Here is a 16520-nt window from a genome sequence, read left to right on the forward strand (position 1 = left end):
CGATATCAAGTTCTCTCTCTGAGGCACCTTGGTGGTGTCACCCACTGCTTGGGTATCCATGGTTCTACTCTGGTGGTTCTATGTTGTATGGATTGTGATGAATCATTCTCATTGAATTGTATTAGATCACCTATGATTTGAGAGAGGGTGCTACATAGTTGTCAGGTACGAAAGATACGATATAGTACGATACGATAAAATACGATACTAAATGGTAGCTTATGACTTTATAAGGTACGGTACGATATTAGTATGAAAAAAAAAGATGATTTTTGAAATAACAAAAGATATAAATCATTAAATGATAGATCGTAAAATACATGTTTAAAGTGGAAATAGCCATTTCATTACAGAATAAGATGAATATATGAGGATGACCATCGCGGTCGCATGGGCCGTGCAAAACATGCGATACAACTATAATCTAGTATATCTGATATAAAAAAAAAAGAGAGACCTATGTCATATGAATCTATGGTGAGGCATCATTATCATCATCATCAGAACCATCTGAATGCTCATCAAGAGAGTTTGAAGATGACTTCTCGGCACTCGATGACGAGACACACTCATACTCATCCTCACTGATGAGGTTACCATCATCATCAAATGATGGCTCCCAAGGTGGTGACTGTGTAGGCAAGGGGGGGATGTCATCATGAGGCACAAGATGTGAGCTACTAGAGCCCCGCCTTACATATGTCTGCAAGCCACTCGAACCACCCCTCCTTGATGATGGAGGGCGTCGAATGACCATACCCTTGCTACCATCTACTCAAACTCCTCGTCTACGAGTATGCTAATTGCGAGTGTCATGAGCATCTGCTACTATAAGCTCTCTATAGAGCTCTACAAAAATCATCTCCTCCTCCTCATCTAGCTCCTTATGTATACTCGAAAGAGTGTCGCCCGTCAACTTGAATGTATCAACATTCACCTACACAATGCAGTGATGCACGTTGTAAAGTATAAACTTCAAAGTTGAAAGTTTAAAAGTTAAAACAACAAATTTTAAATGTTATGGTTAAGTGTTTAAACTTTACCTGCTTCAGACTACCCATGCTCATCATAGCACTCATCCTGCGTAAGTTAGTGCGGCAATAGACTAGCCGCTCGAACTGTTGTGTGCTAAGACGATTGCGAATCTTTGTGTGAATGAGAGAATAGACACTCCAATTTCTCTCACATGCATCCGAAGAGCAATCCTAGGCAAGGACCCTCATGGCTAAGGGCTGAAGGGTCTCCAGTGTGTATCCAAAGTTTTGCCACCAAAATAAAGGCTTCACAAGTGACTCTCTCCTCCAACAAGTGGAAGAAGCAAAAGCCATATACCCTCTCTGATATGCATAGCATCCTTGCTCCTCTAGCACTGCATTGTGGTCATCCACAGGGACCACACGAGTCAAATAAGCAAGCTGGTCCGAATGGAACTCTCTATCATCCATGACTGCCAGTGACTTGTAGGCCAGGTGTACCAATGCAGCAAAACCATGGATCCACGCCCATCTTCTCTCTGCTATCTCTAAAACATGTGCACGTTGTCTTTGTGATCACTGTACAAGCATGTGCCTCCACCAATGCTGCTCTAAAGAAGTGAACGAGAAGGCCCATGGTGGACCCCTCGCAATCACTCATACGTAACACCCTATAAAAGGGAGTCACGACAATGACAACGGTATGGATTTTTTGCCAAAACTGCTCATTAAGGCACAAGCACTGCATGGCTTTGGCCTCCTCTGTCTCATGCTCATCCCACTCATTCCATAGAGTCCATGGATACCACTGTGTGGCGCAAGGTGGTACCGCACCTCTAAAGGCACTCTAGCAATAACCACATGTAAGCAAAGTGAGTTGAAGAAGGCTTCTTCAACTCCGGTGTGCTATCCTGACGATACATCGCAAGCACCTTTTCCTTTACCATGAAGAATGTGACAATTGATGTAGCTTTGCGGACCACCCTCTTCACCCACTTGAGCTTCCCAATGTCCTCCATGAGCAAGTTGAAACAATGACTTGCACATGGAGTCCACACATTCGTAGGGAACTTGGCCTCAAGCAAACGGCCCATGCGCCGACAATTCAATGCATTGTCGGTAACAACTTGCACCACATTTGAGGGGCCCACCTACAACCACAATTTACAAATTACAAGTATACTTATTACTAACAATACTAGTATACTTATTACTGACAATACTAGTATACTTATTACTAACAATACTTGGAAATTGGAGGTTAGAGAGAGAAAGAGTCTAGAGAAAGTTTAAACTTGAGCGTTTCAAGTTTCAAGTTTCAACTTTCAAGATTCAAGAATGAAGAGAGATGAGACCCGGGGGTTGGGGGCCTTGCGGCCTGGGAGGAAAGAGAGAATCGAGATAGATCATAGATACTAGAGAGAAATTAATTTTTAGAATAGGGAGATATATAGTTATTCGTAAATCAAATTTCAATTATGAATCATGATATTATCATAATGAAAGACAATGAAACAAATTTAAAAGGCAAATTGCGATGTATATCTCAATGATAGCTTGTTGAATGTTGCGGTAGATGAATGCGGCCGTTGTTTTTCTCCCGCTCTTGCCGGTATCAATGGCCCGCAAAAAGCAAGTGCCGAGTGGACATGAGATGAGTATGTTGATGATGCCCCATTTTTTACGATCACTCCATCCGTTGGTGAGAATGGAGCAACCATATTTTATCCATGCGGCCCGAATAGGAGCAATGGCTCTATCAATCCTCTCCTTCTTTTCATCAATCTTTTTCGTCCTCATGTCATTGTATGTAACACCCGTCCATCCTTCACATGGACCCACATTGGCAATGGCTTTTATCATTTCCATTGCTCTTGCTTTAGGACATTGAATGCAAGATTGTACTTAATCTCCGTGCGTGCAATTTCAATGTCTGCAAGTCGTTGCCTTTTTCCAAGAAAGGAAACCGATCCACGCACATGACCAGGAGCTTGAGAGAGAGAGGATTGTCTCTCCGGCACTGCATGAGCCTCCACTGAGGCCTCTCTCGCATCGGTTGAAGATACGCTCACATTGGATGCTTCCTTGTTAGTAGGCATAGGAGTTGGTGCCGATAAGCCACTTCCTCCTCCTCTTGTGGATCCCCCTCTCATCTTGGTGAGAATCCTCCGCAATGTTTTGAGGGATCTCCTTACATGGAGCAACTTGTCCCCTCGTCTTGGAAAGATGTTGGAGAAGCCAAGTTGCACCACTTATATAGCGCTTCTCGCAATACTTGCATATCCAATGGTGGGAGTTGGACTTCTTTGTGTCCCTCTCCACATGGATTGCATGCAAATTGAAGGCCTCGTGCTTCTTATGAGTCATGGTGTCGATGACGGATAAAGAGGCCAGAGAGAGAGAGAGAGAGAGAGAGTTATATTAACATCTACGAAAGGCCAAATTGGCCTATGAGACCAAAACATTACATACAAAATGTCTAGGAAATTTTCCAGGTCCCAGTAAAGCAACCATCTAATGCTATGATAAACTAATTGAGTAGGTACAAAATGGTATATAGACTGGGTACAATTCATATGTGTTCCATGAGTGGTGTGGAACTGCTCATGGAGCTTGGTCATCCTAAAATGTCCCACATGAGCCTATCTAACATCGAGAGGCTGAATTGGCAGGGCAGGGCAGGGCCCCCTGGTGGTGGCGTAGTATCCCTTGTATCCTCGACACGTGCCTCTTGTAGGGGCAGGGGCCGGTTGGGCGTGGGCGCCGGGCTTTACTTCTTGCCGTGGCTATGACTAGGGTGGTCCCCCGCAGCCAGGAGGTCAGTGGGGCTGGTTGGGGCTCAGGGGTGGGGATGGTAGTTGGCTCTTGGTAGAATTCTGTGAGCTGGCGTTGAGCGGCTCCCTGTCTCTGCTCCAAGGTTCGGAGGAGGTGGTCTCTGTGGCGCCGTATTTCCAACAGGAAGAGCCCAAGGCATCTTTGATCCTTGAAATCCATCAATCTGGAGAGTGGCCCGAATCCTTCTCTGAACAGGGATGGAAGCATCCCTAGATCTCGTAGTACGTTAGGCACCTGCATATGTAGTGTTCTTCTATCTCCGGCTCGAGCTGGCAGATTTGGCAGATTTGATCTTCTAGGGGGAGGGGGTGGGCCCTGTATCTACCTGTCTCGACCCGTAGCTGGTATGAAGATGTACGGCTTTGTCCAATGGGGCTTCTGACTCCATGGGACAAGTACACGTGTGTCCATGTAGCTTGGGTGGGTAATGAAGCCGTTCGGAGATATGTGCAAGAAGTACTCCCAATAGAAAGCCTTCTTTGTCCCTAGGTCTTCTGTAGGAGTCACCCATGTCTTGGCTGTGTGTAGCTGAATGATGTCCATTCTGATGATACGGTTCACCTCCTCCTGGCTGAGCTCTAGGTGGGGGCAATCTAGGCTGTATTGTAGTGGGGGGAGGTGGTCCATGTGTAGGCCATGTGGCCGTAGCTAGGTCTGTGTTCGGGCATACCGACATTCAGTGTCCCCTTGCAGTGCTAGTTGTTTGGATGACTCTAGCACGAGTTTGGGGTACCGATGCCGGGGCAAGTCCCATAGTCGGTGTAAGAAGGCCATTGTTTGGAAGAGGGCCTCAACTACGAGGGGGTGGTGCCCCCATCTTTGCTCCGATGATCTGGTTGGCACAAAGGGCTTGCTCCGGATCATCCGTGAGATCATAAGTACCAAGGGTCTCTCCAGCTGCTCCCATCCCTCATAGGTGGCCTCCTCTTGAGGCAGTGGCTGGTCCTGTGTGGCCCTCATGTGGTAGAGACTGGATCCCCATATGGGAGCCCCGTACAAGAGTGCTGGTGGACTAGAGTGTCAAATAGCCAGAGCTCTGTACAGGGCTCCGGAATTGTATCTGGGCGCATTGGTTCTCCATGGATCCGAGGGCTGCATAGCCTTGTGTCAATCTATCTTCTGTTGCCTTTCTCAAAGTGAATCTCAGTCCTGAAAATGTAATCCCCAAATGGACGTACCTTTGGACCACTTCCACGGTTTCCCTGTTGTATGTGAAGGGGGGGATTGACCATCGAATCCATTGGGTTGAAGTGTTGAATACCATGACCTTGGTCTTCCCCAGGTTCACGGTGAGGTGTTTATCCTGGCAGAAGGCCCGTAGTGCCTCCAATTGGCACTGTAGCCCTTCAGGCGTGCTGGAGATAAGAACTATGTCATCCACATACAGTAAGATGGGTATCAATATCCCTCCTAGGCTAGATCCCTCCCCTCCCAATCTATCCATGTACTCTGATATCTCATCAATGTAGAGACCAAATAAAGTAGGTGAGAGTGGGTATTCTTGTTTAACTCCAATGGTGCTGGTTATCTCCTTTGACAGCCCCCCCTGGTGTTTGGACTCGGCCCGTGACTGATTCGTATAGTGCCAGTATCCCCCAACGCATTTTGGGCAGAACCTCCAGTTCTTGTAGTCTTTGCACGAGCTTGGCTCGTGGTACTGTGTCGAAGGGCCTTGTGGAAGTCCACGAAGCAGTAGTATACCTGCCTCTAGTGTGCCTTGCCCTCCTCTATAATGGCTCTAAGTGTGAGGATATGGTCAAGAGTGGAGTACCCTCTCCCGAACCCTGCTTGTCCAGTCGCCCGATGCTAGTGTTGCTTTGCCCACTTGCTCAGCTCATGGTCGAGGATGGATCCGTAGAGCTTGGCTAGTACATGACCAACCATGACTGTTCGGTAGTTCGTGGGGGCCATGGGATCTCCAGCCTTCAGGATAGGTATTATGGTGTTGGCCGACCAGCTAGCCGGGAAGCCCTCACATAAGGCTTTGTTGAACATGTGGGCCAGAAGGGGTGCAAGTACGTCCTGGGCATGGGTCAGGTGCTTTGCTACTAAGCCTTCATGGTCTTGGGCTCGGCCATTTTGTAGTCTGTCAATGGCGTCCCAAACCCCCTTTGTGCTAAAGAATGTAGATGACTCGGATCTGCTCGGTGGTGCTCAGGGCAGCGGGGCTTGCTCAAGTATTTGGTACAGTGAGGTCGTATATGCATGCCATGTGTCCGGGGAGGTAATGGGTGTCTGAGCACGGGGCTCCTGGAATGCCTCCCACGCCTCCTTGCTATCCTGTCCCAAGAATAGCTGGTAGAATTCGCGTTCCACTTTGGATAGGTAGGCCCGTTTCTTCCTTCGTACGAGTCGTGCATGTTAATGCGTGTGTACTCCTCGTGCTTCGTCCTATTGGAGATAGGTTTCCTTGCACTCTGCGTCGTACCAACTATTTTGTGGGACATTCTTGTTTGGAGGGGAGGGATGGGGGGGATGTGTGGGGGAAGTACTTGGCCACTGAGGTGTGGAGTGTTCCCGCCAGTTGTGCTGTGATCTCCTCCAAGGGTGAGTGGGGGTTCGTTTCCCGCAAGCTCCAATAGAGGTGGTTGGAATAAGCGCTCGTAGATAACTTGGTGAAGTGGTACCTGGGGAATCTTGGGAGGCTGCTTGTTGGGGGCGTTGGGTTATATCTACAGGCAATGTCAAACTGTAGGTAGGCATGGTCGGCGGCCAATGCGAGCGGGTGGGTTGATATTCTGAAGGACTGGATATCAGGGATAAGTGATAGGGGCCCGAGTATGTAATCCACTATGCTTGCTCTCAGTTTCTGTGTAGGTGCTCTTGGTGCCCCTCCTCGTTTGTTGCAATTAGCCGCATGCTTATGTGGGAAGCATGTGAGGGCGTCCCAATCCTGGCCATTTGTCCAGCCCATTGAGGATGACTAATTTGTGTGCGCCCCCTAGCACCAGTAGGTGGTCGCCATACTCGGTGCATTCAACTGTATCTTGTGATGTACGGTTGAGCCCTCTCTCCTCCGGTGCTATCTTTTTGTATATGTGGTCTTCACTCTTGAAGAAGGGAGTTTGTCTGTGTGTTGTGCGGGCATTGAAGTCTCCGGCCAACATGACATCCCCCAAGTTGGAGTAGTGCATGATGTCCTCGTACAGTGGTAGGTATGGTGACTCCCCCTTCTGTGGCGCGTATGGGGAGTGTGTTGGGGGGAAATAGCACACCACCAAGTAGATGTCTCGAGGGCGATTTGTGTGTATCTGGATCCACATGAACCGGGCCTCCTCATATTTCTGCATGACTTGCACCATGGGCTATAACTCCTCTGTGTACAACACTACGACTCCTCCAAACCCTCGGGTCTCTCCTTTTGTTAGGGCTCTAGGGCCACATGCCGTCTCCCACTTGTATCCCCTCACTTCAGGTAGGTGTGTGCTTGGGCTCTGGTGGGTTTTTGTGTATAGGATGATATCCTTGTCGGTGAAGGTCTCTTGGAATAGTCCTGTGTTTGCTTCATTGCTCCGCTGCAATTTCATACTGCAAACCTTAAGCGGGTCTCATAGGTTGCGCCCCGTCATTGGCGTTTATTTGTGATGATGACACGGCCGCCTTGTTATAGAAATGCTTGAGTCTCGACTCTTGAAACTTGAGTCTTGAAAGTTGAAAGGGAGGGAGACTCCAGAGGCTTGAGGGTTGGGGTAAAGTTGAAAGAGCAAGAGTGAGAGAGAGGGGATGGAAGATGAGAATGGCAAATGGTTTGATAGGCTGCGGGATAGAGGGGATGGGAGATGAGATTTGAGAATGGCAAATGCTTCGATAGGGTGTGGGAAAGAGGGGATGGGAGGTGAGATTCGAGAATGACAAATCACAACTCCATTCAAGAATCAAGATCCAAGAGAGGAAAATGAGAATGGTAAGTGCTTGCTGAATTGGTGTGGAAGCATGGAGTAGAGGAGCACCTTTTGTAGATGAGAGAAGGGTCAAAGTTCAAACAGCCAAAGAGGGGTCAATGGTCAAAGAGAGGGCTGCCAGCTGGAAGGAATCCAAATAGGGCTTGGGGGGTGGGGGGGGGGGGGGGAAGTGCATGGCTGGAAAAGGGGGTGGGATGAGGTATCCAAGGCTTCCCACCCCCCCAAAAAGTGCCACGTAGGTAGGCGGAACGTGCAGGAAACGTGGGACTCGTAGCTTATGTGTGGGTTTGTGCATGCTAGTTGGGCTTGGCACACTAGTCATTATTTAGGCATTATTTTAGTGATTTTTGTATGGCACTTGTGGCATTTTATGCTAGTCGGCCAACATTAAATGCTGGCCGACTAGCTGCCATATTTGGCATATTTTGAGCCTATTTATTATGTGGCTTCTCCTCCTCCCATTCAGTCATCATCATTCTTCAGGTGGTCATTCTACTGGAGAGAGGAGCCGGTGCCAATGCCCATGCAGGCAGTGACTCATTGTTGTATGCGTCATTCGCGTGTTTGGTATATGGATTCTATTTCCCGAGCACATCTCTAAGTTCTTTTCCTTTGTAGTGTTCTTCTATTTTCTCTCTTTTGTCTTGTGTTCAACAATTTATTTCAACACTTGTCTATGCTTCCATTGTTGTGCCACTTTTGACAACTACGACTTACAAAATTCCAAATGTACAATCAAATGTTGAAACAATGAGGAGGTGGCCTCAAACGTGCTCCTAGGTTCCGATCTACAATCGAGATAGGACACATGCTAAACCGATGCCATAGAACATAAAGGGAATGGACATCAAACTCACCTCCCAAGTGTAGAGCCAAACAAGTTCACCCTCCAGCCTAGGCCTAGCGGCATATTGGGTCATGACCATGCCCCAAGAGGTGGGTCCCATATACCACCAGTCTAAATCATCTTAGTGTATAGATGTGCTAGCCAATGAGCCTAAAGTCCAAGAGTGGTGATCATACCATGATATAGACAAATGGGTCTTGAGTTTGAAAATAGGACTTGGCTGCCCTAACCCTAGAGTGTCCCTAGTGCATTTATGCTAGGTCACTTTATTGACTCAAGCTATGTGTGTAATACTTCTCCCCTTACGAATGATTCCTGTTGTGAGTAATATTCTCAAGGACAAAGTGGGAAACACGACTTAAACAAGCATATCGATCGCCAAGTTGCTTGTGCCTCTTCGTGACTTTTTCGCTTGACTAGACATCTGAGATAAATGGTTCAGTGTGATCATTTAGTCCAACACTCAAGAACCAATTCTAGTTTTAGTGGAATCTAACGGGAAGTATCTTTGAGTATTGGACTTCCTCAATTTGGACAATCAATTCACCTTTTTGAAGTTGTTTCTTCAAATGACTTGTATGAACACGAGATGAACTCGAATGTCAGCCAACTAGTAAGATATGCTATCAATCATCTTGGTAATCGGAGGGGTTGGCAATCCCTTAGAGATAAGTCATACCATGTGCCGATAGCCATTGAATTGGAATCCTTTAGGACCTCAAGATACTCGGGGTAAATGGTTCAATGTGATCATTTAGTCCTATACTGAAGAACCAATTTGGGTTCCAACGGAATGTGATGAGAAGTATCTTTGAGTTGTCGACTTCCTCAATGAGGATGATCAATTCACCTTGTCCTGGCTGTTTCTTCCAATGACTCGCATGAACACCTGATGAACTTGGATGTTGGGACATGATCCAATTAGTTAGGGATGTTATCGGTCTTCTTGCTAATTTGGAAGGGTAGGAAATCCCTTAATTTATAGCATGTGCTGGTAGCCATTGAATTGGAGTCCTTTGGGACTTTAAGATAAACCTGCAAGCCTTCTTGGAGATTTGGAGGGGTATGGTTTGGTTAGCATTAAAGGTAGCATGAACTTGGTTTGTTTTAATGTTCTCCTTTGCCATTGTTAGCATTTTCCACATTTTGTGCAGGAAGTTAACTACGAATTGCATCCTTACTCTGAGGCCAATGACAATTGGTGGTTTAGGCTAATAATCCTACATCAATATAAATTTTTTATACTCCATAGCTCAATGCTTAGTACTATTTTAAGCAAACTCAATCTAGGAAAGATAACACTCCAAATCAATGATATTTAGTTAATATTGAAGAAGAGTCTTTACATGAACTTGTGACCCACCTGTGTGATCAACGAGGCTGTCACAAACCAGCACTCTTTTAGCTAATGATGCACCACATGCCTAGCTCTTCAATGGACTAGATTTGCTCCAATTACTATGTCTGCAATTTCTCTCACCAACCTTGACCAATGAGCTTTGAATTTGTCTCTATTATACACTCAAATAAGTGTGTCTTCAAGCATACAGAGCTGCAATCACTCTAATGTTGACCAACACGACAATTAAAAGTGCATCCATGGTCTCTCACTACTGCCACACTGGAATTATAAGGAATTTGCATGAATCTTAGTCCTAAACAATCCGATTCATCCAATGAGGCCTTAGCCCTGATTGTCCAATAATCTTAGAGCTTTGCCCTAATTGATGCCTTTGATTCATTGCCAAATCGAAGTAATTCAGACTTGTAAACCTGCTGTCCATAAACTGAATCTCTGGCATGCATTTGCCCTGACATTGGATACCGAGTTTTATACTTTCAATGGCTGGAAAATCAGACTTGCATGTCTGAGTACATTTTCCCTGATGTCTGCCCTGAATCTTCAATGGTTTGGTGACCCAAAACAAGGGGGGAATTGGGGTTTTTGGTTAGAATGTCTTCAGCAAGCATTTCCACATCCAAAATGACTGATTTCTGCAAGCCCTAGCCAGTGATCTGTTGTAGACAGAAAACCCTAATTCTGATCTGCTGTGAAACAGGACTTACATAGGAACAGTTGTTCATACATGTTTCCAAGTAACCAAGCACATCGTTGTTCTTTCAAGATGTTTCAATGGGAACTGGCTGCTCTGAATTTCCAGAACAGTATATTTTGATACTTTGAATTCTTGCAATCTACAAGCAAGTGCAAGCTTCTAGTAACAATGTATACACCAACAGATTTGGCATTGCCATTTATAACTTAAGCCAATTAGTAACCATTGTGGAATCTTTCTTTCTTTGTTCTGTGCTGGCTTGACCTTGTTCTAGAGTACCTGCAATACTTGCATTATACGAGAATTGAGTTCTGGGTACACTGTTTCTTTAGTACAAGAACAAACAGTGTAATTGCATTTCTTTAGTATCACAATTATTGTGGTACAATTTGTGGAGAGTTGAGTTTTGTTCCAATTGATATGTTATAATGCAAATGGGAAACTCTGCTGCTATTTCTTGTGAACCAGTTAAATTGCCACACTTATTGCATCCTTCTCAAAAGTTATAAAATCAGATAAATGACCTTGAAAAAATTCAATCATTCATGCATTGTGATTCTTTAGTACCAGAAATGGCATTGTGGTTTTGAGAGAGTTCGAGTTGTGGTGCAGTTGGCATGTAGTAATGAAAATGGGGAATTCTGCTGCTACTTCCTTTGAACCAGTTAAATTGCCACACTCGTTGCATCCTTTTAAAAAAGTTCCAGAATCAGATAAACTACATGAGGTATGTTCTGCTATTTCTCTTATATCTTGTTTGATAGAGTATCTGGCTGTTCAGTGTACAGAGAACTTGATTCTATGTTCTAGATAGTAAGATGCTAGTAAATAAGAAGCCAAAACAACACGATTTTCTTGATTCAAGTTGCCCCTTTGTCATCGTCCATGTTTAGGGTCTCACCTTCTTGCTCTTTCCTTCCCTGCACGTCTCCTCCCTTAAAGGTTGTAACCTTCCATGCATTGTGATGATTTCAACCATGTAGGACACTAATCACTGCACAACTGAGAGAGAGAGAAGAGAACCCAAAGCTGGAAATATTCTCTAATCTTGTCTGACAACAGTAAGATGGATGTGTACAATGGTAAATGCTGGTTACAGGGAATCCATGCTGCACTCGCCTTCTTAGACTCTTGTGGAGACACAAACCTCCTGATTGTGGTCCTTGAACCACACATTCACGCATATGCCATCCAAGTCAATCATTGGGGTTTCTTGAAAACAAAGACATGTCGATAGGTGTTGGAATGCTTGCTAAAGATGCACAATCTTGTTATGTGCTCGACTGGAGAAGACCATGAATTCTAATGATCTTTTTGACAACTTGATGGCATGATCCACAATGCTTTACATTGGTCATGATTGCTTTGACCACAAGTGCCCTGCCTTAACGAGGCATTATTTTAACATATGGCCAACTTGATTCAGGTCTGATTGACCAGCCCATCCAATTGCTTGCTTGAACTTGCTATCCAACCAACTGCCACCTGTGATACTGCCCCCTGCCCTGCCCAACCCTCTTGTTGCGCCAATTGCTATGGCATGGATGCACTATATTCTTCTAAATCTAGAACTGCAGTTATCCTCAACAATGCTATACCTGCCTGAATCAATGAACGTGCAACCAGCTCTTGAAGATTGCCTCAAGGCTCTAGCCCACGAAAAGTGGTCTTTGAAGTTCTCCCATTGCCTTCTCTTTGGAAGTGCTCTTTGAATGCTTTTCATTGCTGCCATGAGTCTGGGGACCTTATACAAATGCAAAAATGTTTGATATATCTCCTTCACCTTCTTCACCTGTCAATTTGCAACCATGAGTCCGGGATATAAGCCCTTATACAAAATATGAAGTTCTGTATTCTGTAAACGCACAACTTAGAGAAAAGTGTACCCAAAGGTGGATTTTATACCAATCTAAGGACTCCCGGATTGTTGGAGGAGACTTTAACAACTTGGAGGCCCTAGAGGACCAACAGGGCAGAGGCAGAGGCTACTAGGGTATGGTAGGGGAGGAGCAGGAGGCATGGGAGGTCTTCTTCCTCGCAATAGGAGCATACGACGCATAGAGGGACCCAACTTTCCACAGGAGGGAGAGGTCATTGGACTTCTCTTGGGGATACAGGTGGTTGGGCAGAGTTTTGCTAGAGCGGTTGGACAGGTTCTATGTGGGAGGGGGGGGTGTTCTCACGGAGGCCAGGTAGGGCAGTTGACCGGCACCTCTCTGTCTGCCCGGTCTTCTTGACACTTGATCCCCCAATTTCAGTCCTGGACACATGATCCTGTCGGATCCTTGACTCGATCTATAGGAGGGAGGAGGTGAAGAGGCAGATTGAGCAGCTTTGGACTAGGAAGTGGGAGAGGATCGCAGAGGAGGTTGCAGAGGTCCTAGCCGAGTCGAGCAAGACCTGCTTGGAGGTAGCCCTACAGGCCAGGCAACAGAGCTGGGAGGAGGAGAGAGTACTCCGACGAGACCTAGCAGCCATGCAGAGACTTCTCCATCCCACTCTCCATGCATAAGAGGTGCGTGCATGGGCAGCCCTCACCGGTCTCGAGGATAGGCGCTCGAAGTTTTCCTTCGTACCTCAGTAACTTTTTGGGCACGGAAGGGGGACACGATGTGCAGGGAGTTTTTCCAGGTGCATGAGCCTTACATTTCAGGAGATCAGATTTACAGCCTCCGGGATCAATATGGGAGGATTTGCTCTGGCCAGGATAAGGTGATGGAGATCGCCATAGATTACTATAGACACCTTTTCCAGCAGGAGGCTGTCTTAGTCAGAGGTTAGGGTTGTAGACAGCAGGTTTGGGATCACATCCCGTCCCTCGTCATAAAGGAGATGGGTTGCTCCCTCCTAGACCCCTTCATAGAGAAGGAATTAGAGGAGGAGGCTTTTCATGCAGAGGACGGGCAGAAATGCTTGGGAGAGGTTGATCTTTCCAAGGCCTTCTTTGCTGCCTACTAGGAGGTGGTGAAGGACCCGCTATTGCTAGCCTTTCAGGAGATTTTCAGCTCAGGACGAATGCCAAGGAGTCTATCTACAGGTCTTATCAGTCTCCTCCCCAAAGGGGGAGACCGGTTGGAGCTATCCCAGTGGAGACCGATCACCCTGTTGTCAATAGCTTACAAGGCATTGGCAAAGTTGATTGGTAGGTGACTCCGCCTTGTGCTTCCAAACATCATTCATGACACACAAACAGGCTTTGTCCAGGATAGGAACATCTTAGACAATGTCTTCACCTTCTTTGAGCGACAGAGTGGGCCTAACACAATGGTTAGGGATTGGCGGTACTTCTCCTGGATTTCGAGAAAGCCTATGACAAGGTTGTGTTGGACTTCTTAGAGGGCACCATGGTAAGGTTGGGCTTCCCCCAAGCATGGATCCACGGGGTCTTTGCACTTTACAGATCGGCTACCAGCAGGGTTCTCATAGGTGGCAGGTGAGGGGAGGAGTTTCGGCTGGAGAGATCGATCCTACAGGGTTTCCCTCGGGCCCTGTATCTGTTCCTACTCTTTGCAATGTTGGGTGTAAAGGCCCTTTACGTGCTCTCCCACCAAAGATGTAGAATGCATTTATTTTCCTACCATTGAAGTTTCCCAATCCTTAGCAAATAAAGCTCAATCTGAAATTAGCTTTCCTCCTCGGATAGGGTGGTAAATGACCTGATTAAGCACTATTTACAGCAATTAACAAATTCACAAAACTGAAATGCACACTTTACCATATAATCTTGGACATTGGACAACGTGTTGACCCCCAAATTGGTGCCTCTTTCGGTATTTATTTAACTTAATTGAAGAAGAAGTTGATGTACAATGGGATTCTCCCAATCCCTTTCGGTATTCCAACTTCCCTTGCTATCCGAAATGACCGGTAGTAAGCCTTTAATCTGATTTGCCCCTTGATTTGGGGAGTCAATTGGCCTTCACCCGCTTTGATTTCACAAAACTGAAATGCACACTTTACTATATAACCTTGGAGATTGGACACCCGGTTGGCTCCAAAACTGGCACTCCTTTCAGTATTTATTTAACTTAATTGAAGAAGAAGTTGATGTACAATGTGATTCTCCCAATCCCTTTTGGTATTCAAACTTTTCTTGCTATCCCAAATGACGAGCAAGTCTTCAATCTGATTTACCCCTTGATTCGGGCAGTCAATTGGCCTTCACTTGCTTTGATGGAGATGGAAAATGCCCCAAATTCATTGATTTGTTGGTCCTCCACTTGAATTTGACTAGAAACGGCTTTAGCCCTGTTGAATCTAAGTCTCGTGCTTCCAATTTTTGGCATATGCTTCCTGAGGTTGCTGCTAAATCCTAATTTCTGTTGTAGATTAGGATTTACAGTAGAGAAATCTGAAATTTCTCACCCTTTGGTGATCTCAATGCTGGGATCTCAATGCGCCATCTTTGACCATTAGATTGACGTTAGGTGCCATTAAATGTCACTTGTCTAGTGTCACCAAAATTGACATTTATGACCAAATGAATGACCTAGGCCAACAATTGACACCAAATACCACCAAGTATGTGTGTGACACAACTTATAGCAACTTTTGCCTTTGACATCCAGTGATCTCCTTGGGTGCTGGGCTCGTAGATTTACTCTAACCCTTATAGGCCACTGACAACAAGGTGATCGGTCTCCACTGGGATAGCTCCAACCGGTCTCCCCCTTTGGGGAGGAGACTGATAAGACCTGCCGAAAGACTCCCTGGCATCCGTCCCGAAGTGAATCTCCTGGAAAGCCAACAGTAAGGGGTCCCTCACCACCTACTAGTAGGTAGTGAAGAAGGCCTTAGAGAGGCCATTCTCTCACGAGCTTTTCTGCCCGTTGTCTTGTCTATGGAAGGCTTCCTCTAGTTCCTTCTCTGCGAAGGGGGCTAGGAGGGAGTGTCCCATCTCCTCTGTGACGAGGGACGGGATGTGATCCCAGTCCTGTTGTTTGCATCGTTGACCTCTAGTTGGGGCTGTCTCCTGCTGGAAAAGGCGTATCTATTCTGTGTGGAAGCTGCTGACGAAGAAGAGGAGCTATGAGGTATGTGGATATGCTTTGCTGGAAAATTGGCCAAGTCGAATGGAGGAGTAAGTTGTGAAGCCCACTCCATCACGTTTCTCGATGTGGTAGGCTTGGGAGCTTCATGATGATGTGGTGAATTTGTGTTCAAATTCATCTTGCCCTCCTACCGTTATTGCTTCTTGTGAAGGGCTTTCAAATCAAAGGCCGAGGTTTTGTGGACAGAACCTTGCTCTGATACCATGTGAAGAAATACCTCAACACAGAAACATAAACTAAAGCATACGACAAAGTATAAACTCAAAAGAACACAATTAGGGTTAGGGTAACACAAAGATAATGAACACAATAAATTTGAATGAATGAATGAATATTGAATATACAATGCTCATGCAACAAACAAACCATGTAGGAATGAAAATTGTACCCTAAACTCTCGTGTCTCGAGGATTGAGGCAAAGGTGTTGAGCTCCTGATGGATCCCGAAACGTAGCAAAGGCATCCTCTGAAAGTCAAACACCAGCAAATGTAACCGTAGAAGATTGGATCTAATGTAGACAGGCAGTGAGGGAGAAAGACTAAAAAACGCAAGTATCGAAGGAGAGAGAATAAGTGGGTGACAGTTGGGGATTGAAGGCAACTGTGGAAGGAGTATAGGCGATAGCTGGATGAGAGTGAAACTCAGCAAACGCAAAATCTAGATGATGGTGATAGTGTCTAGATGATGGTGATAACTCTAATAGGCGACATCAGCAATGAATGTAGCTCCAAAGGATTAGGTGACAGCTCTAGGGTGATGGTGACGGCCAATAGGCAGAGATGGAGATTGGAATCAAGCGTTAGATGGTAGCATATAGCAAGGGGAAGGTTTGACCACAATGTCTTTCGCGAAT

The 16520-nt window shown here is 45.9% G+C and overlaps 1 protein-coding gene across 2 annotated transcripts in view; it reads left to right on the top strand.

Moving 5' to 3' along the window:
- The window catches only part of LOC148038461 (diacylglycerol kinase 1-like), an 86840-nt gene that overhangs the window by 34640 nt on the left and 35680 nt on the right, over nucleotides 1-16520 (top strand). For both annotated transcript variants that reach the window (XM_087672345.1, XM_087672347.1), the window contains one exon: nucleotides 11228-11342. In XM_087672345.1, the coding sequence (XP_087528471.1) occupies nucleotides 11228-11342 (115 nt within the window). The remainder of the gene's footprint in view (nucleotides 1-11227; nucleotides 11343-16520) is intronic.

This window comes from Lygodium microphyllum, chromosome 3, assembly GCF_053477565.2.
Source record: "Lygodium microphyllum isolate KBCC chromosome 3, Lygodium_microphyllum_v1.1.10, whole genome shotgun sequence".
Classification (NCBI taxonomy): Eukaryota; Viridiplantae; Streptophyta; class Polypodiopsida; order Schizaeales; family Lygodiaceae; genus Lygodium; species Lygodium microphyllum.